A 22527-nucleotide genomic window follows, 5' to 3' on the forward strand; every position below is an offset into this window, starting at 1 on the left:
TCCCTCATCCTCCTTCCCTGCCACTGAAGAGAAAGAAATGACTTACAAGGTGGTAGATGTATTCTAGCTAGTTGTTCTGTTATTTCCTGATCTCTCCTTTTTTTCCACCTGTCAAATCTTATTACTATAGAATAGCAAAGCTCCCCGATGGGCTATTATATTTCAAATAGTAGTAGTTCTGCCCCCATTCTAGTCTCCTTGGTCAACATTTCATTGGGAATTGACTCACCTGGCCAAAGTTGGGTATGCAGTCTGGCTTTTTGTTTCTTCAGCTTGAACATGTAGAGTGGGTGTTTGAAAATGCTTGAACATGGTTCCTGATACCAAACATGACCAAAATGCATGAACACCATCGCAGTGGAACAGCTCCTGTATATAGCTGTACAGAGGGCAAGAATTCCTACACCCCGCAGGCTGCTTGGTAAGCCTGGTGAATGCATTTTTGAGTGTGAAGGTAGGTTTGTGCTACTAATTTGTGCTACAAATCTGCTAATTTGGCAGCACAAAATTCAAAATTCTGGATCCCTCACCCTGTCTGCTTCTAACTGCAAAAGAAATCAGATTCATTGGAACTCAGTATTGATGGAGAAGGGGTGTGAACCTGAGTCTTCTTTTGGCCTCTGAATTCCACTCCCCAGGCATAACCTGCATTTGGCTCCCACGAGCTTAGGAGGAGATGGTTTTTGTATTATAGTATACACATTAGAGACCAAAAAGAGATAAATGGGAATGAGGATGAGCTTTCATCCAAAACACCTCGCCAAATGTCTCAAGGAAAATAACGACCCATTTGAAGCTATTGAGATTGATCTTTTGCATCTCAAGTACAGATTGACAATAAACACTAAATGCACAGTTTTATGGTGTGTTACCAAGGGGGCATCATGGTGTCACAAAAAATCTTAGCATGAGGGTACGAGCAAACTTGAACCTGTTTTACAGGTGACAGTGCATCTTAGTGGCTGGAGAATGGGAACTGCAACTTAGCCTCTCATTCATTTTACTGAGTACCTGACACATGGCAGGAAGAGCACTAGGCCTTGGGGATACAAAGACAAACCAGAACAGGCTTCTGCTCTCATCTGGAGTATAACACTTCCATCACCTAATTACGATACTACATGGCCAAAACACAAACTCAATAAAAGATACACGTATACGCTAAGTCTCTCATTTTATAGTCAGCATAGAGTCAAACCGTCTTCTGTGTGCAAGGCGTATCTCCCAAGCTCTCACTCCACACTACCTGGCCTGGCCCCTTTGCAGCTTAAACGCAATCTTAGTAACGGTGTTGTTATTCACTCCTTCAACTACTACCAACACAGTCAAGATCCAGACACAAAGAACCTTCCTCATGCTGCCCTTTGACAGGCACTCCCTACCCCACCCCCCCTTCCCTACCCCAGAAACCACGAATCACTGCTCCAGCAGTATAATTTTGTCATCTTGAGAATGTTATACAAATGGAACCATACAGTATGTACGCTTGCTTCTTAACTTGTCATATATATATATATATATATATATATATATTTTAATTGAAGTATAGTGGACTTACAATATTATATTAGTTTCAGGTATACAGCACAGTGATTCAATATTTTTATACATTACAAAATGATCACCTCATATGCAACCTTTTGAGATTGGAATATTTTTCATTCTCCATGGTGTCCTGGAGACCCATCCAGGTGGTTGTGCGTCTTATTCGTTTTTGTGGCTGAGTTGTTTTCCGTAGTGTGGATGTTTCACAGCTTGTTTAACCACTCACCTGTTGAAGGACATCTGGCCAGTTTGGGACTATTAGAAATAAAGCATTCATGAGCTTTCACATACAAGTTTTTGTGTGAACATAGTCTTCATTTCTCTGGGATAAATACCCAGGACTGAGGTTGCTGGGTTATGTGGTAAGCGTATGTTTGGTTTTATAAGAAACAGCCAGTTTTCCAGAGTGGCCGTGCGTATTACATTCCCTCCAGCCTAGTAGGCATGCCCTCTTAAGAGAAACACTTGCCCAAGAAGCTTGTTCCCTGGGAGGAATCGGGAAAGGGGCTTGTAGTCAACAACTACAGGGGGTTGACAACGTCTTTGCCCACTCAGCCTTCAAGTTTCGGGCAAAACTCCCTCCATGATATGAGATGGATGTTCTCAGGAACGATCACATCCTAGAAGCTGTGAGATGCACATGCAGCAGTGGCTAATTGTTGTTAATGTCCACCTGGGGGAGGGCGGCTTGGATGACCAGCCGTGATGGGGGTTTCCTTCCATAGCCCCCCTTACTTCCCAGCACTGTGTTCAGGACCCCTGAGGCAGTTCTTGTCACGTCGTCACATGGAGGCCTGCAGAACAAGTGCTAATTCTTATGACTTGTTTCCCCAGCGCTTTCTGGTGTGAGAACAACTTACTATATACTTCTTCCCCCTTGAGTCCTGCTCTCCCCACACTGGGTAACAAAGTGTCCACTGCTGCTTCCATCCCCCCATCAGAGTCACAGGAGGAAACATCAATGTACACTTTTCCTAGGAGGCAAGCCTACTGACGGAGCTGATGGTTTGTCTTAGTTTGTCAGGCTGTCACAACAAAATACCACAGACTGGGTGGCTTAATTTCTCACAGTTCTGGAAGCTGGGGAATCCAAGATCAGGATGCTGGCTGATTTGGCTCCTAGTGGGAGCCCTCTTCCTGGTTTGCTGACTTCTCCATGTGTCGTCATATGGCAGAGACAGAGAGAGAGACCTCTCTGGTCTCTTCCTCTTAGAAGGTCACTAATTCCATCACAGGGCCCCACCCTCATGACCTCATCTAACCCTAATTACCTCCCAAACACCCCTCCTCCAAATACCATCACATTGAGGTTTAGAGCTTCAGCATATGACTTTTGGGGAGACAATACAGTCCATAACACGTGTAAAGACCCTCCTCTTCACTGTTAGCAGTCAGCCAAGTGTCCAGAGAGTGACACTGTTTCTGAATTGACCACCCTGACATGGAATGAGCATGAGTGCTCAACAGAAGGCACTGAAAGGGAGAGGAAATGTTCAAGGGGGATCACAGATGCATCCTTCATGAGAGAATAAGAGGCACAGTATCTCCAGAGCATGCAATCAACTCTTCCTAAAAGCACCCTGGAGATTTACTGAGAAGGTGGAGTCGGTACCCAATGACAGTTTCCACCAGGATGTCTTGTACTGAAATCCGGGAAGCAGGATTCCAAATTCCAAGAACCGGTTCACCACTTATTCTTGCATGTCTCACATTAGGAGATGGAACCAGAATGAATCTGCTGGATGTCCCAGCTTTGCAGTAGAGCTCTCCCTGATGGGAAGGAGAAGGATGTTTCTCATTGTGTGACATGGACCACCCAGGAACAGAATCCCGTGGCAGGAATGACATAGGTCTACAAGCACTCACTGGTCGATACTGGAGGAGAAAAGAACCAGCTGCCTTTGGTTTGGACCCTCTGCCAGCAAAATAAATTCCTAATTAAGAAAAGGACTCATTTCTCTGCTTCCTGAATCAACACAATCCTATTAGTTTCCTCCTGTTTAGAGGATTAAAAATACTTTTGCTAAAAATATAAAAAGAATTCTGTTGGAAGATTGCAAACTGACATGAAAAATAAGATGGAAACCTGACTTCAGATTAATAAATGAGTCATGCACTTACTGAATAACCACAGACTACCTGCCCCAATGACCTGCACACAAGTTCAATGCAGCATGTGAGCTGATCACAGCAAAGTTTCAAGCAGACCTGACTCAACACCTCACCCATCTCCTTCATGCCATCATTGGAACCATTTGGATATCGTTCAGCCTTTTTTTTTTTTTTTTTTTTTTGCCATCTGTTCGTGTGTTTTCAGAACATAGCATTTAAAAACTGTTATTGTATGGAAACATTACTAGACAAAACTGGTTAAACTAGAGAAATTCTTCTACATACCTTTGCCTAGGCTTAATTAAGCCTCAGAGAAATGGAAAGAAAAGTCCTGGGTTGGGAAGCATTTTCTGACATAAGGAGACATAAATAATAGATGCTCACAACCGTTTGTAATTGTGAAAAATTGGAGGCAACCTAAATCTTTATTAAAAGGAGAATGTATAGGGGCTTCCCTGGTGGCGCAGTGGTTAAGAATCCGCCTGCCAATGCAGGGGGCACAGGTTCAATCCCTGCTCCGGGAAGATCCCAAATGCCACAGAGCAAATAAGCCCATGTGCCACAACTACTGAGCCTGGCTCTAGAGCCCGTGAGCCACAACTGCTGAGCCTGTGTGCTGCAACTACTGAAGCCCACGCACCTAGAGCCCATGCTCCACAACAAGAGAAGCCACTGCAATGAGAAGCCCGTGCACCACAACAAAGAATAGCCCCTGTTCGCCTCAGCTAGAGAAAGCCCATGCTCAGCAATGAAGACCCAACAGATCCAAAAATAAATAAATAAAATAAATAAATTTTAAAAAAACATTAAAAAAAAGAGAATGTATATAATTTTAGTCTATGCAAATAATGATATATTCTACAGCTGTGAAAGTGAATTAACCAAAGCTACGTATGCTAGCTATCTTTTGGAATAATGTAATACACTGATTTCAAAATAAATTGTTAGTTCAAATCTCATTAATTCCAATAAATTTTAGATTAGGTTTTTCTATGTTGACAGTCATATTGTACGCATATAATAATATTTTGTATCCTCTTTTCAAATCCTTAAACATTTTATTTACTGTGCTGGTGAGGGCCTTCAGTGTCATGTTCAATAGAGTAGGTGATGGTGGGTGCTCTTGTCTGGTTCTTGGTTTTAAAGGGAGTGTTTCCAATGTTTCACCATTAAATGTGATGTTCACTGTAGATTTGTATTTTAGGTACATTTCTTTAAAGAGCAGAGAGCTGATTTTTAAAATTCAATCTGGTAGATCCTCAAAAAATTAAAAATAGAACTACCATATGATTTAGCAATTCCACTTCTGGGAATAGATCCAAAGGAAACACAAACATTAACTCGGAAAGATATCTACACCCTCATGTTCACAGCAGTATTATTTACAATAGTCAAGACATGGAAACAACCTAAATGTCCATTGATGGATGAATGGATAAACATTTTATTATATTTATATATATGTAAGTTATTCAGCCATTAAAAACTGTGAGATAATAATGGTTGTTGTTTTAAACTGCTAAATTTTAGGGTAATTCATTATGCAACAATAGGAGACAAATACATTCCTGTTTCAAATTAGATATTATTATCATTCATTGTTTCTTTTAATGTATTAATTCTTTTCTCCCATTCCATCTTGCATTTCAGAACTTATTTCTGGGAACATTTTATTTCTTTCTGAAGTATCCCTTAGAACAGTGGCCCCCAACCTTTTTGGCATCAGGGACCGGTTTCGTGGAAGACAATTTTTCCACGGATGGGGTGTGGGGGTGGGGGGAGTGGGGGTGGGCGGTGATGGTTCAGGCAGTAATGCTAGCGATGGGGAGCAGCAGATGAAGCTTCGCTCGCTCACCCACCACTCACCTCCTGCTTTGTGGGCCGGTTCCTAAGAGGCTGTGGACCAGTAGTCATCCACGGCCTGGGGGGTTGGGGACCCCTGCCTTAGAAAGTTCCATTACTGTGAGTCTTTTGGTGGCAAACTCTAGATTTTGTTTGTCCAAAAAAGTCTTTAATTCCCTCTTATTTTTGAGTGGTAATTAGTTAAATATAGAAGTCGAGGTTGATTGCTGTTTTCTCTTTTCTCTGTTGCTATATTAAAATCTGCTATCAGTCTAAATATAATTTTTTGCTACATGATTTCTCTTGCTATATATTTATACCAGTTATTTTTTTCCTTTGTTAATTTGTGGTTTTACTCTGATGGGTCTAAGTTGTGGAATTCTTTTTATGAATCCCACATGGGAATTGTTGTGTTTACTGAATTTGAAGATTCATGTCTTTCACTAATTCCAGGAAATCCCAGTACTTTTCTTCAGAAATTGCCTTTTCCTTATTACCTCTGTTTTGTTTTATAGCTATAGCTCATATCTCTCGATTTCTCCATGACGCATTTTGAGTAATATCTCCAGACCTTTCATCCAGTTCATTAGTTCTCTCTAAGCTATTTTAAAATCTGTGTTTTAACCTAGCCATGATTTTTTTATTTCAACAATTAAATATTTTATTTTAAGGGCTTCTCTTTGATTCTTTTTCAAATCTTTCAAATGTGTTTTTTTATATTGTATTTTTCCTTGTTCATGTTTTAGATTCCCTCTTTTATTTCTTAACCAAATGACATGTTCTCTGTTTTATATTCTGTATCTTATATTTTCCAAATCTAATACATATAGGGCTATACTTTTGCTTTTTGTTTTTCTGCTGACTTTCCCTCATGGTGGCTTATTTCCTTGTGTTTTTAAATTTTGGATCGTGAGCTCAATCTTCAGAAATCATGTGAAACCTGAATTGAGAGTATGTATTCCTCCAGAGGAAGTTTGCATTTTCTTCTGTCAATATGTCCCAGGTATTCCCAATCAAGAACCACCTTAATTTCTAGGCTTGGGATTTCCTGGATCATGAAGGGAATATACATTTTTGTATATAGAGGTTTGAGCCCCAAACCAGTGGTGATATCAGGTCTGGAGTTACTGGTTCTCAGGGAAGAGTTACTTTCTCCAGAGGCCAAGCAGAGTCAGATAAGTTTCTTTGTCTTCCATTTTGCTGAAGAATGTGTTTTTTTTTTCTCGTCCACTTTTAACTGTGGGTATAACTCTTTGATGGTCCTTGTTTCATGGTGGGATTGATTTCCATCTTGCACAGCACAGGGCATGGTTGCCAGACTCTCACAGAGCCATTGAAGCCACATTCTGGCCCATGGAGTCAAACACCTGTTCTGAGGGCAGATGTAGCTTCGGTGCTGGCTTTCCACTCTGCTTTTGTGCTTTCTTTTAGCTCTGGCTCTTGGAAACCTCCCGTTCTTTCATGCAAGCTTACCTATGCATTTAAAAAGATTTGTGTCACATTTTACCCAGAGGTTTTATAGCAAGACAGTTTTTCATGACGTGGAGACCAGAAGCTTGCCCATTCCATCTGCAACGGACACTTTTTGTGGGTTGTCTTGGTCTCTCTTTTGTCAGTGTCCTCTTCATGAATGCTTTTGTGTATATGAGAAGTTCCAATGCACAAGGGTACGGTAGCAGGGGATTTATTCTCTCCAAAGCCTTCCTGCAGATACCTACGACTGCCTGAGGGCTTTCTCTGGGTGTGGGAGTGAGCTTGTTCTATACACTGTCAAGCCAGTAGTGCTGGGGAGTCAATGTACCCAGGAACAACCATGACAGATAGAAGTTGCTAGATCAATGCCCCAGTTTCTTCTCCCTTCAGATCTGACCACCATAAGACATATTTCACGGGTCTCCCAGGGGTCCCCAGAAGAACCAGGCTTCAGTTGCCCACAGTGGTTACCTGGATTGGCATCCTTTTCTTCCCTGCCTCACTTTTTCACTCTCTTCTGGTTCTTCCCAGAATCATTTCTTAAATAAATTTGCACTCAATTCCTGTGTCCCTGATAATTTCTCAGGAAACTCTAAACTTAACACTTAAACTTATTCCTCTAATTTATAATGAATATTGACTATGTATATGATGCTAATTGTTGTGGTTTCAAAGATAAATGCAAAGAAATAGTTTCATCTTTAGAGTAGTTTATATTCTAGGCCTCCTGCTTTCTAGTGTTTTTTTAGAAATACACATTTTAGTGAAGTTTGTAGGTGGCAAGAAGCATTTCAACAGATTTGGGTCAAAAATCTAACTAGCAGTTCCAGGTGTTTGGATGATGATGGAAATAGCATGGACTGGACATACTTGAATACTTGATTCTTAGGTCAGCAAGAATATTCTAAATTGAGTAACTGGTTACCTAACTTTTACATATTTGGCATTCTTGGGGATTCATATGGTAACGTCACTTTGATACAGAGGATAGTGATGTTAAAACTGAACTGTAAGATGGTTTTTTAGAGATACTCTGAGTCCAGGAAGGGAAGCCATTTGGGTCTAGATATCAAAAAAATAAAAGGCATAACCAGACTAAAGTCTCCCCTCTCTACAGCAGAGGCTATAAATGGCTAGAGCCTGATTTGCTCCTAGCTTTCAGATGTGTTTTTTGGCCTGCACAACGTTTAAAAACACTTAGGCTATAAGTGTCCATCGACAGATGAATGGATAAAGAAGATGTGGCACATATATACAATGGAGTATTACTCAGCCATAAAAAGAAATGAAATTGAATTATTTGTAGTGAGGTGGATGGACCTAGAGTCTGTCATACAGAGTGAAGTAAGTCAGAAAGAGAAAAACAAATACTGTATGCTAACACATATATATGGAACCTAAAAAAAAAACAAAACAGTACTGAAGAACCTAGGGGCAGGACAGGAATATAGAGGCAGACATAGAGAGTGGACTTGAGGACATGGGGAGGGGGAAGGGTAAGCTGGGACGAAGTGAGAGAGTGGCATGGACATATATACACTACCAAATGTAAAATAGATAGCTAGTGGGAAGCAGCCACATAGCACAGGGAGATCAGCTCGGTGCTTTGTGTCCACCTAGAGGGGTGGGATAGGGAGGGTGGGAGGGAGATGCAAGAGGGAGGAGATATGGGGATGTATGTATATGTATAGCTGATTCATTTTGTTATACAGCAGAAACTAACACACCATTGTAAAACAATTGTACTCCAATAAAGATGTTAAAAAAAAACAAAACACTTAGGCTAATTGCCATATTCGTAAATTAGGAGGTTGTGCTTCTAGATTAGGAACTTTTCTTCTGAAAAAGTATAACAGAAGGTTAGACATCCCGGGTCCCACAATCCCACACAGCTATCGGATGGAGCTGAATAGTAGTTTCCTCCTTGAGATGAGAGGAGCGCTATAGTCCCTGTAACTTTCTATTGTAAATTACAACTGACCCACTTCCTTCATAATTTGCCTTTTCCATGAGTGTATTTGAGCGTTTGAGCCAAGCTCTATAGCTTCTGGAATGGGTGAGATGTAAGGAAATGATGAGTTTTGCAGGAAGGGAACCATGGTCTTCTCTCTGTCACTGCCTTCCAGAATTCTGAAGGTCCGCTCCCCCAGGAAGACAGCACCACTGAGACCCCGAGAGCAGGCAGTGTTTACACAGGTGTTACGAGCTCTAAAACCTCAGACACAATGGGACACTTGATACTTGCTGTTCAACCACTGCTTCAAGTAAACCAAGAGCCATCGGCAATTTTCTCCTCAGGTATTTTTTTTTTTTGGAAACGTGCACACTCACTGACACAAGAATTGTTCTTTCATTTAGTTAAAACCAAAGCCAAGTGTGAGGCAGAAAAGCTGTTCACCCTGGAACACAATCTTCCTATCCACTCTCCGTCCTGCCTGAATTCCATCAGCTCCATGTAAGTCAGGCTAGAATTTAGACTCCAGAGAACTGAGTCTCCACTACTGCCCTTCTGGAATAGTCACCATGCAGGATCTAGACTGAAGCCTGCTGACACCAGGGGAGGGGGAGGGGGGTGGATTGGGCATTTGTCTTCATGGCTGAAGCTGGCTGTATTTAGCAAGCTTTTCTAGACATGGAGAAAAGACCAGAGGAAGCAGGCTGCTGATGTCAAGCTTTGGGGCTTTAGGGGCCTGAGTCACCTATCGTATTTTCATCAGGTGTCCTCTGTCATGGTCATTTGTTTTCTAAGTGTTGTTGGAATCCGTAATGAGGCTCATATACCGCAGAAGTCAGCTTTCCTTCTAAACAAGCCCTTGCCTTCACTGTTCTATGAAACTATGTCATTTGTATGTAAAGTTCACAGCGATAGGACATTTATGGAACTAAATGGTCCTCTCGGTATTATAAACGAGCCCCCTTAGCTCTTGTGTATACACAAAGTCCCTTGTTTTATAGGGGCCTGGCAGGGAGGGATGAGGGCACATCGCCTTAAGAGAAGGGCTGCCTAGAAAGAGGATCCTGTGCACTTTGGGGGTGTGAGTATGAAGAAGATCTGGTCGCGATGTACGCAGTATCTCTGGCCTGACATTGGGTGAGTTCACATCATGGCTTTTATGCAGAGGACAGGACGCAGAGCTGCCCAGGAGGGTCCTGGGACGGTGCCACCACCACCCTGCTCTGTGGCCGTGATTGGGACACATTTCTTCTCTGGCTCCGAGTTTCCTCTTCTGAACACGGAGGTGCTTGGACTGAAGCCCTGAGGTTCTGTCTGGCCAGCACATTTCCTAGTTCTGTAAGAGGCCCCCCCCCGCCCCCCCCCCACCCCCCGTCTGCCCTGAGCCTGTGGGCGGGGACTGAAAGAATGCTGACCCGCCCCACCTGCCTGCAGAGCGCCAGGCTGGTGGAGAAATAAATAGGTGGTCATGTGACAGTCCCTGGCCGCCCGGCTCCTTTCGAGGCCACTTACATCCATGACCACAGCAGATGGCCACAAGGCCATGGTCAGAAACCTCACCCCGTGCTGCAGTGTACTCCCTTCCTGTCCGTTAGCAGCTCTACAGCCACTGAAAACTGCAACTGGAGAGACCAAAGTCCTCTACACTGGCCACGGAGCTGGAAACAGAGGGCAAGCCAGTGCTGTGGGGGGCAGGGGGCCATGCCCTGTTGTGCCATCTCTGACCGGGAGGGGGCAGGTGGGAGGAGGCCACCGGGGACTTGCTCTCTTCTGCTGATTGGGGCGATACCAGGCAGTTTCTGGGAATAGGGAGAAAGGCAGTGCCTGCTGTTTGGGGCTCTTGAAGACCTCAACTCTCGCGTTTCTTTCAGAATCATTTCACAGGCTTGTCTGGGTGAGGCAGCCTGAGCAAAGACGAAAAGGGAGTTGCGTCACATCCCAAACACTCGATGAGCGCGAAGCCTTGTTCTTAGAGATTCAGAGAGTTCCCACCCGTTTGGACAGAGTAGGGAGAACCACGGGATTTTTTTCTATCTTTGTAAGTAGGTGGTAGTAAGGACAAAGCATTGTGAATAAGCCAGAAAACAAGTACATGTATATACATAGAACAGAAGTGCTTGGGAAACATTGGGACAGAAGGATGGATCAGCTCAAGTGGCCTCATGTAAAAATTGGATAGAAAGCCGGACGAGAGTCAAGTCAGCACCAGAAACCACACAGAATATACAAGTAGAGAGACAATCCAGTGCTATGTTCTAAGAGGTTGAGTTAGCTAAATGTCGTAAAGATGAGCCTCAACTGTGCAGACAAAATCCATCATCTCCCCTAAATGACCCCTCTCACTGTATTTCTGACATTAGGGTGGTAGGTGTACGTTTCCAGCAATGCTGACAGGCTGGGTTAATGCATACTAATGCCAGGATGGCATCACAATGACCCAGCAAAACACACATCAATTGATGAAAGAGCAGCAGGATACAGGGAACCCTGTGAAAGCAAGGGGCTTCAAAGGTCTTCAGGATGTAATAGGTCAAGTTTAAGTACAGAGACCTCAACTTGCTGACCCGCTGCCACCAGGCCCAGGATCAATTGATTGGTAACTCAGAACCTGTGTCCTGGCTGGTCTGAGTGATAGTCTTCATCTTTGGTCAGGAACATACTAGACAGCTAGGAAAATACTGAACTAAGTATTTTTATAACTCCAAGAAAAATAAGAATACAGGGAAGAATAAACATCAATGTAAAGATGATAAAGAAAGTTAAACGCATAGTACCAATATTTTGACACTAGTTTAAGGAAAGGGTCATAGTAAATGGAACAGTCACCGTGATAATTTGTGCTTGCTTTGCCTGCCTTTAAAGATTTTAAAGCATTTAAGGAAATCCGCTGTATTTGTTTACATGCTTAAGAGAATTCTATTAAAAAATTCGTGAGCCATGGATATATGCCTGCAATAAAAGTAATTTGTTAAATTTACAAAGTTTTGATTTGTTAATTATGTAAGTAGCGTTTAATTGTTTAAAGGACTATTTTTGATACAGTACTACGGGAAGCATGAAATTGAGCACTGAAACATACAGAGAAGCTCTCCGAATAAGAAAGTTCCCAGCTATGGGAAAGGATTCTAATGGTGAACAGGCAGAGGGAACCCTGATCATTCTAGTCTGGATTTGTCCCCGGGGCTGGCACAGTTCCCACCTGGCCAGAGGGGAGATGCCAGGCTTCAAATAAGGGAGCCCATTGACCTCACTCTAGGTCCCCAGAGAGCCTGTGTGAATCTCCCACTGTTAAGTTGTGCTTGGAAGCAGAGCTTTCTGGGCTGAGGATCTTTCTCTTTTTCCTCCTGGCCATTACCTCCTGGCCTGGTTACTACTTCCTTCTGTTCTGGAAGCGCAGAGGCGCCGCAGGGGAGACGGGCGCAGAATTTCAAAAAGGCACGGAGGCACAACTCGGCCTTCTCGGATCCCTCACAAGGAGGCCAGCAGACACAGGCTTGCCCATTGCCCACTGCGCAGGAATCACCCCGGTCGCACCCAGATGCATGCGCGAACTCTATAGCGCTTGTTTCCCGGGAGACCCCGAGTACTTCCAGGGATGCTCAACTGGCTACTCTAGGACCCCAGAATGAAATACTAGATCAGGAGCATGGGCTCTCACTTCACAAGGCATCCCAGAGAAGGAACGCACGCTAAGCCAGATGGCACACAGTTCCTGGGTGGGTGGCCCTTTTCTTTCAATTATCCTTTTCCCTGAACTGTTGTTTAGGGTTGAGGTTTGGAGGGTGCCCCCGCCGCCACTCCCCACCTGTATGCTTGATCAGCACGCCCCTGCTTTGTGCCTTCCGTCTGCTCTCACCAGTGATGCTGAGGGCGCTGCCAGCCTAGGGCTCCTGGGTGACGGGAGCCTGGTACCTGCCGGGCTCTGCCAGGTGCTCCAGCGAGAAGAGCTGGAGCTGGGAAGGGGGCTCTCTCCTTCGCTTTCCTCGGCCTCTAAGAAAAAAGCTGCTTTGGACCCGCGCTGCCCCTTCTGCCGGCCTGAGTCTCCAGCCTAGCCCAGGACCTCACACTGGCGGCTGTAGTCTTTACAGAAATAGCTGCAGAGCTGGAGGATGGTCCTCCCCCATCACTAACTCTCCAAAGAGGCTCCTCCCCAAACTCAGCTAAGCTGCCCCTCCAATTTTGCCTGAGGATGGAAAGAGCCTCTTACACGCACAGACTCTTGGCTTTTTTGTCTCCATAGGTCCCTATTCAGTAAGTTACTCAGCATCTCTTACAAAGCTCTTAGGAGGAGTAACACCACCTTGGAGACTTGGCCATAAATGGTAACAACCAGAGGGAAACAGGGAGGAACACAGGGGCTCTTGGCAGAAGCGCATCTGTGGGTTGGGTTGTTTCCCCTCCAGCTCCTGTCCACTTTTGACTTTTTCCTGTTCCCATTTTTTAAAATCTGCATCTCAATGTTGACATTCTTTTTTTTTTTTAATCAACTTCCTGTCTTTAAGTTTGGCAAAAAGGCCCCACTCTGCTCAAGGCCACTAGCTGTTGAATCCTGCAGGCCCTAAGTTTTCCCTTTGAAGTTGCATCTTTGTTTCTCTGGCTGTTTACTTTTCTTTAATTGCCCAGTATTTATATCCCTATTAATCTAGGAAAATAAACAGAGAAATTGCTTTCTGCATGTAATTTTTTAAAGTATTTTTACATGACTACGTGGCGTGTGATGTTTTCCATTCATATTATTATTTTTTGATGTCGTTGCTTCTTTTGTTTGTTTTATGCTCCATTTACTAAAGAATTATTAGGTTTTGAGGAGAGGAGGTTTTCCCCCTCCCTTTCCTTCCAGACTGTTTAAAACAGTTTTTTTCCTAGGATATTTTATCAAAGTCCTTCCGCTCTGCAGCCAGGCCATTGCGGTTCACCCTCTGTTTGGAAGGAAATGTGGCCAGCGTCGCTTCGCATTCTTAGAGTCTGATGCATTGTCCTGTGTGGCTCTCTTTATGGCTTATTCAGGTGCCTGTGACCTGATTTTGACTTTGTCATTAAGGACTTTTTGGAGGTCAGATAAAGTGAAACCGATTTGGGCAGAAGTGGACAAGGCTGATCCCTTCAAGGAGCGGGAGCCGGTGTTGGCTGCAAGTTTGAATCACAGTGATCAGATGCCATGGTCCCCTGACCCTAGGACATCCCAGGTGGCTGGTCTGTCCCACAGGTACCACCCACAGCCCTCAACTTACTGCTGGAGATGGGGCTCCCCCCAACTTCTTCACGGAGGAAGCTGCTCTCAGGTGTGAGGGAAATAGGGTTTCCCTATGAGGTGAGCATGACATCTGCGCAGGAGGGCTCCACCATAAAACATGTTGTTCTTACTCATAAGAGAATGGCCTTTCATTTGCTTCTTTTAATTTGGGAGGTGTCATTTCCAGACACCTTGCCACCAAAGAGAACTTGGTACCCAAGGCTGACAAACATAGATGTGGGTGTTCCTTGTCTTCTGTGGCTGCTACAGGTCCTGGGGGACACTTGGGAAGAGCCATACTGGCCCAGCTCTGAACTTGTGCAGAGAGGGGAGACTGGTGGGGAGGGGTGGGAGGGGGAAACAACCCTTGAATCAGAAGACACATCTCTCTCCTGCCCAGCCCCCTTTCTCCCTGTGTCTTCCTTCCCTCTCCCTCTCCCCCCTCCTCTTTCTCCTCCTCCTTTTGCTCGTACTTAAGGGTTTTCACCTCTTCACCCAAAGACTTAGTTTTTCAGCTGTGCCTTCTCCCTGTCCCCACCCTATGTTTCTGGGATCAGCTGGCATGGCTTAATCCATATTAGAGTTCCGCGATAACAGCTTTAGGTCACTGGGCATGGAGTCACTTAGGTTGGTTTGTATCAAGGGCTCAGGTATGTTACTTTGTTAAGATATTTAATATATATGTGCTTCTGTTTTTATATGTGGAAAATGGAAAGACACACCCTTCATACCTCCTAGGGCTATTCATGAGGACTGAATGAGACCTTACAAGTGGAAGAACTTTATAAATGGTAAAACGTTATACAGAAGCAGGAGATTGTTATGGCAATGACGATTCTCTCAATGGGTTCCTACAAATCCTTTGCAGTCGTGGTGGTTTTAGTGCCAAGTTCACTTGGCCATGGAGTTTCTTTATGGCTAGAATCATCCAGAAGACCCAGGACTTGAGGCTCTGATCTGGTGAAGAGCTTGAGAGATTCTTTCTGACCTTGACTAGGGAGCAGCAAACTTTTTCGACGAAGGGCCAAATAGTTAATATTTTCGGCTCTGTGGGCCTCCAGTCCTTGTCACACTCCTCACTGTGCCCTTGTAGCACAGTTCCAAAAAACTTTATTTATGGATGCAGAAATGGGAATTTCATATAATTTTCACATGTCATAAATATTATTCTTCTTTTGAATTTTTTTTAGCCAGTTAAAAATGTAAAAACCATTCTTAGCTCATGGGCTGTTCAAAAACACGGAGCAGGTGGGATTTGGCCTGTGGGCTTCCTTTGCTGACCTTTGCCCTAGACGACCCCCCAGGAGCCAAGTGAATGGCCAGGTGGACTGTGAGTATCAGAGAAACCAAAAAGGGGGACATGAAGCGATTTGGGCATGTGTCACAGGTCCTTTACTTTTTATGACTCTCCTCTCTGCCTGGTTGATGTCAAGGCAGGTTCACGGACAACACTGAGGTGTACGCTCAAGGCTCGTGCCAGAAAATACAACTTAGATCTCTGCTCTCCAACCCTTATCAAAACCCCCGTAACAGCAGCAGTGGCCACAATAATGGTGTTTACGGTGGGTCCTGGAGCACCTGCAGCTCGCCCATTCCCATGGGTGTCCAAATTCCCCTTGAGCAACCCAGACCTGCAAATGCTGCATTCAAGGACGGTTCTACTGTGGCCTTCTGCACAATCGACCCTGAGTTTCATTGTGGTAATGAGCCCTTGGTCTACGCTGAGGGGCACCACAGAGAGCAGTGGATGTGAGTCACTGTGGCATCTCTTGTAGAGATGCTGTCCAGGATGCCACTTGCTCCGGGGAGAAATGCTTCTCACAGCTTATTCCAGGGTCAGGAAAAGCTGGACATCTCCTTGAAAACTGGTTTCATTTTGTAAACAGCGTAATTTCCTTGTTTGATTTGGCTTCAAGGAAGCTCAGAGGCAAATATACCTCTTGTGACGGTGAAATATCTTACAAGTCAACAGCAGCAGAGATTTACGGAGCACGTAGTATGTGCTCAGCACCGTTCACAGTCCTTTTCACTTAATCCTCACACAGCCCCGAGATGCTGATAAAATTACTATCCCTATTGTAGTGGGCTGGATAATTGTTCCCAAAGATATCCATGCCCCGATCCCCAGAACCTGTGAATGTTACCTTAAGTGGCAAAAAGTACTTTGCAGAAGTGATTAAGCTAAGGATTCTGAGGTCGTGAGATTATCCTAATCACAAGCGTCCTCACAAGAGGGAGACTGAGGGAAACTTGACACAGAAGAAGGAAGGAATGTGACAGCTGAGGCAAGGTGCAATGCTGCTGGCTTTGAAGATGCAGGAGGGGGCTGTGAGCCAAAGGATGCAGGGAAGCAGCTGCAGAAGCCGGACAAAGCAAGGACAGGATCCTCCCCTGGAGATTCCAAGTGAGGGTGTCCTTTGACCAAGTGAAACTGACTTTGGACTCCTGGCCTCCAAAACTCTAAAAGAATCAATGCACGTCCTTTAAAGCCACCAAACACCAAGGAAACTCATTTTACAATCAAAGACCGGAAACAGAGAGTATTGCCTAGGGGTTGGAATGATTCCAGACCCCAAGCTCCTATCCCTCACGCCGCTGCCCCCTCTGCTGTAAGTGTCCTGACCTCCCCAACCCCCCGGCTTTATTATTCCCCTCCCCTTCCCCACCCCACCGCTTCCCCTACCGTCTAGTTCATCTTCCGACCACGTGCACTTTTGTGATCCATGTCACATCTTCGTGTGATAGAAGCAGCACCTCAGTAAACACATTGGTGGACATTTGGGGCATGTATGTGGTGTGGGGCCCCTGGGCTTTTTCTAGCCCTGGAAATTGCCTTATGATTTAACAAAAGAAAGGCCCCTGACTGCTTTTGTTCCCCCTTGGGCTTTTATAAAGACTGTCACTCTCTTCTTTGCTGCAGCACTAACGGTTGGACAAAGCAGGACTTCTCCTTTTTCAGACACTTTTGCTCACTTCCTGGTCTGTGTTCAGAGCCCCATAACCGTTTATGAAATTCTTTCATTCACCTCAAGGATTTTTGTCTTATTCAGAACAGTTTCTAGCCGAAAATCCCCCCTCCCACTAAAATGCTAAAACAAAAAGAGAAAGGAAAAATGAAGCGCTAAACCCAGAAGACAGTAGATCCTTTATTTTTGTCAGCTGATCCTCCCACATCTGTGCACATGTTGGGACCCCTGAGGTGCCCAGGGATGTCTAAACCCCAGGCCTGGATGAAGCGTCACAACTGAAGCATCACATACTATGTCTATGTCATCAGTGCGAAGGCCTCGAGGGGCTGCCCCGCTGTGAATCCAGCTGCTGAGGGGGCGTCTCCATCTGCGGAGGGGTATGCAGCCATTCAGTCCCCAACAGCTCAAAGGCTCTCAAGAGAGGAGGGAGACCCACCCGTAGAGGAGCTCCCAGGACCCTGCTTTCCTCTCTGCTGATTGCAACGTACACCAAAGATTCCTGCTGACATTAAGCCTGTTGAAATTCTGCTGTTTAGCTCCCATGATTTCTTTCCTGGATGATTGATTCTCTAGGCTACAAATCCTGCCTGAAGCCTCAAACGGTTTTCAGTCTCATATCCATGCTCCTACCCTTACCCGAGGAAGCTTGCCAAAATGCAGTCCTTTCCTCACTGCCAAAAGGATACAGCCCAGCCTTGTCTGGGTCTCTTGGTGTATTAGTCAGGGCTCTCCAGAGAAACAGAACCAATGGAATTACATGTATGCATCTATTCTAGAAAGAGAGTTATTACAAGATGTAGTCTCACATGAGGATGGAGCCTGAGAAGTCTCACAATCTGCCATCTGCAAGCCGGGGCCCCAGGAAGGCTGGTGGTGTATTTTGAAGGCCTGAGAACCAGGAGGGCTGCAAGCGGGAGGTCAGGGTCCCAGTTCTGCAGTTGGGCAGAGAGTGAATTCAACCTTCCTCTGCCTTTGTGTTCTACTCAGGTCCTCACAGGTTGCGTGAGGCCCACTCACATTGGGCGGACCATCTGTTTTACTCAGTCCCCTGATTCCAGTGCTAATCTCGTCTGGAAACACCTCACAGACGCACCCAGACATGAAGTTTAAGCAGCTATCTGGGCATCCCATGGCCCAGTCACGCTGACACATAAAATTACCCATCACACCTGGGCTCTGCCCACATCTCCCACCTCATCTCTCACCCTCCCCCACGTCCCAGCCCTTCTGCAGCTCCGTGAACTCTAATCCTGGGCACGTTTCCCGAACTTCACACATGCTGTTCTCTGCCGAAATGCTCCTTCCCGCTCCCCACCTCCACTCCATTTGCCTTCTGACAAAATTCTAGACGGCAGGTGATTCAGAGTAGGCTCTGGAGTCAGACAGGCCTGGGATCAATTTATTTTAATTCCACCAATATTTACCTAACGCCTCTTCTGTGCCACTGGGGATGTAATTCTGTCCCTATTACTTTTGTGGCCTCAGAAAAGTCACCTGACATCTCTGATCCTCAGTTTACACATCTGTAAATGAGAATAACACGTAGAAAGCCCTTAGCACAGTGCCTGGCACATATAAACGTTCTACGAACATGAGATGCTGTAATTACTGTTTGTATCATCCTTTAAGGTTGAACCCGAGCTTGATGACCTTTCCCTGATGGGTTTAGGTCCCAATCTCACCCCCTCCGACCACCATGTCCCCTGGTGCCGGACCTGCGCCTCTGTTCCAGCCCTTCACACGCAGCCTTTACCCTGATGCTTGTCTCATCCTCCCACCACGCTTGGACTAGGACTGCGTCTCGGCCATTCCTTTGGCTGAGTGCCCGGAGCAGGGTTTGTGGTCGGCATTCATTGACCCCACGGAGCCACCACCCCTTCAGAGGGAGGAGTTTTCCCTGGGCGGATGGGTGAGAAGCTCTTGTTCTCTCCCTGATACATCTGCTCCTCTCGTCTCTCACGGCAGGGGCTCGAGAGGTGCTTGCCAGGCTTGGACGAATGCTGCAGGCGTCAGGCTGGTCTGAGGGATGGACCAGCCATGGTAACCCTTAATAGGAGGACGAATTGGAAAAACAAATCCTGAGCAGGGCATTCATCTCGAGTCTTGCTTCTGGTCCTGCATCTGAAATGAATAGACGCCAGCAGAAAGCATCCCATCCCCACAGGCAGAGCAGGAGTCCGGTGATCAACACTTCCAGCATCCAGCCATTCCTTCTCTTTTACACTAGAAAAATGTGTGTGTGCATTTCAATGCTCGATGTTCCTTCTTTTTAAAAGAGTGAAGTGTGGACCTCTCTGAGGCAGCTCCTTGGGTGGCAGCCGTAGGGATCAGCTTCTGCTGAGTGTAACATCTACACTACTCCTCAGCTTATCATGCAGCTGACTTAGATGCTTAAAGGGCATCTCCTTTCCACCTCCTACAGTCCAACAGCATTCTGACCCCTGTCTACCTCCAAAGTGGCATATTTCACAATGTCATGACTTCATGAGCCAGTCCCTCTAATCTTCATTCAAGCTGTGGTCCTGAGACTGGGCTGCTTTCTGGCCACTCAGGCCCCCTTTATGGACTGAATTCCCCAACCCCATCCATATGTTGAAATCCTATCCCTCAGTACCTTAAAATATGGCAGTATATGGAGTAAGGGTCTTAAAGGGGTGATTAAGATTAAACAAGGTCATACTTGTGGGCCCTGATCCAATATGACTGATGTCCTTATAAGAAGAGACACAGACATACTAGGAACCTGTGGGCACAGAGCAAAGACCAAGTGAAGACAGGAGAAGAAGATGGCCGTCTGCAAGCCCAGGAGAGAGGCCTAAGGAGAAACCAACCCTTCTGACACTTGATCTTGGACTTGCAGCCTCCAGAACTGTGAGCCAATAAATTTCTGCTGTTTAAGCCTCCCAGTCTGTGGTGTTCTAACTGCTCCAGTAGATGAATATACACTCCAAAGACTCGGTTCCGACACTGATCACGGCAGTTCCCAGCATTCTATTCATCAGACTGCAATTTTGGTTGGTATCTACGTTTGCCCCATAGGGTAACGTAGCTCATTCCCTTTTGTTATGTCCAGCCCTAGAGAAATTCCTGGCATCGGCAGCTGCCAGATAAGTGTTTGTTGAATGAATGAATGATGTTGCTGCTGTGATAGAAGCTCTGGGAGTGTCATCAGAAGGACAGGAGCCTTCTCCTTTGGCATAAATGACCTTTTCACTCAACTTGCAAATGAAATAACTTGGCAAGGTGTCCCAGGTGTACAATCGAGGGAGGTGACAGAAACATCTCTTCCTGATCTTGAACTGGCGAGGTTTCACGATTTGGTAGACTCATCGGTCAATCTGTTCTTTTTCGGGCTCTGTGACGTTAATGAATTGCTGTATCTAGACTCTCACTGTCTTTTTCTGTTCCTCGTCATAATCTTAAGCTCTCTCCCGGCCGATTGCTGCTTCTGCCCAGGGCTCCCAGGGGTCCTCGCAGACCTGTTTGGCCACTGTCCCCCTCACCCTTCCCCCACTCCAACAAAACACTCCAGCAGCTCACATCTGTGGGCCTTAATTTCCCCATGAACAGAAATGGACATTCAGAAAGCGCTTACCGCAGCTCTGGTAGAGGACTTGCAAGTTCTCATCCCTGCAGGCCGTGTGTGTGGGCCAGGCTTCACTGCCACGGCCCTGGGGAGACATCAGAGTCCAGACAAGAAAGGCGGCCATGAGCACCTGCATGGCGAGGTTCTGTGTGTGACCAATAGAAGAGTAACTGGCCCAAGAGAAAGGGCCTTCAGGGTGCTTCCCCTCCTCTCATAAAGGGGTGACATGTTCAGTTTCACTTCTCATATTTTATGCTCCTTGAGGAACCACTCTGAGAAGCAACAGGCAGTTAGCAGAGGCCTTTGAATGCTGTTTCCCAGAACCTTTGGTGCTTGAATCAACGGGTGAGGCTCGTCTGGGTCCGGGGTGGCTAATGTTTGACTTTCTGCTTTCAAAGAGAGGGGCCAGCAAGTGATGCAGGGCCTTACAACTGGGCCCCCAAAGAGCCCTCCTTCCTGCCCCACCCTCCTTACAGCCCTGCCCCCGGGTGGAACAGAGAACTCAGGAAAGTGAAACCACAGGCCTCCACATGTTTTCCATCACCGGGTCCCCTGTCCCCAGGGACCTCTGATGTGGGCTGTAGCCCAGGGGCCTGGCTGGGGCCGGCCAGCAGCGCTTGGCGTTTGGGGAGCTGCAGAAGGACATTTGGGACCTGGAATCAGGCTTTTGCCTTGTTGGCACTCTTCTCTGGCTTCAGCTCCAGGATTAAGATTTCAGAAACGACTGTGCCGCTGGGAGGACAGGGCAGTGCTCTGGGGGCAGTAGCTGTGGTCTCTGGAGACGAGGTGGAGGGAAGAGCCCTGAGAAGCGAGCTGGGTTCTATTTCTGGGCTCAGCTTGGTGGGAAGGGTGGGGAAGGATGGGGGAGAGAGGACCTCCCTTTGAAGCCTTGTTTTGGTCAGAAGCAGGATTATTAATGTCATGTCCCGCTTTCTTTTCAAAGCCAAGAATCTGTCTCTCTACCCCCCTTCCTCTGTGGTCCTGCATCGTGACAGCAAAGTTTCTCAACCCTGACTCCCCACCCCCAGCCCCAGCTCCACCGTAGTTTAAGAGAACCAGAGTCAGGACCAAGGCCGGCAGATTTTAGAAGCAACAGAAAACACTATTTCCCTGGGGAGGAAAAGCGTTTTTCTCTGAGCGCCCTGGGTACGTTCACAATTTCTGCCCATGGCTTAAATAAGAATTAAAGGCACTTCCAAACTTTTTTTTGTAATAAGTGGAATTTAATGATCAGTGAAGACAAACAAATACGTTGACTTAATTGATGGATACTTTGGATTGCTAGGGAGAGAGCAGGGCATAGTCACTTGGGGATTGATTTTCTTAAGTTCAGTGACATTGGATTTCAATAGTGATTCCCAAAGTGCGGCTCCTGGACCACAGGCATCAACTTCCACTAAGAGTTTGTTAGAAATGCAAGTTCTTGGGCTCCACTCAAGACCCACTGAAGCACGGACTCTGGGGTGGAGCCACAGACGTGCTTTAATAAGCCCATCAGGTGGGTCTGACACACGCTCCAGCTGTAGGACCGCTGGCTTTTGTGAGACTCAAGGGGAAATTAGAGCCCCACCCGAGAGGTGGGTAAGTTGCTGTAAGAAGAGACAAGGTAGCCCCATCTAGTCTGGGCGGGTGGGAGGGCGGATGGGCTGAGAACAGGAGCTCAGGGGGTGAGAGCTCATGGGGAGAGCCATGGGCTCTGGAGGAAGCCTGAGAGCGCCGGTGACTGCAGGACAGCAGGGCGGAGCCTGGCTTTCCCTAGGGACTTCTGAGAGCGCCTTGTTGAGACAGCTGTGAACAGTCAGCCAGGGGAGCA

The 22527-nt window shown here is 46.1% G+C and overlaps 1 protein-coding gene across 1 annotated transcript in view; it reads right to left on the reverse strand.

The window, feature by feature from the left end:
- The window catches only part of LY86 (lymphocyte antigen 86), a 51168-nt gene extending 30315 nt beyond the window's left edge, over nucleotides 1–20853 (reverse strand). The window contains exon 1 of the mRNA XM_082638304.1: nucleotides 20724–20853. Within this exon, the coding sequence (XP_082494430.1) occupies nucleotides 20724–20850 (127 nt within the window). The 5' untranslated portion in view covers nucleotides 20851–20853. The remainder of the gene's footprint in view (nucleotides 1–20723) is intronic.
- Between the last annotated feature and the right edge of the window lie 1674 nt (nucleotides 20854–22527).

This window comes from Mesoplodon mirus, assembly GCF_964341445.2.
Source record: "Mesoplodon mirus genome assembly, chromosome: 12".
NCBI classification, from domain to species: Eukaryota; Metazoa; Chordata; class Mammalia; order Artiodactyla; family Ziphiidae; genus Mesoplodon; species Mesoplodon mirus.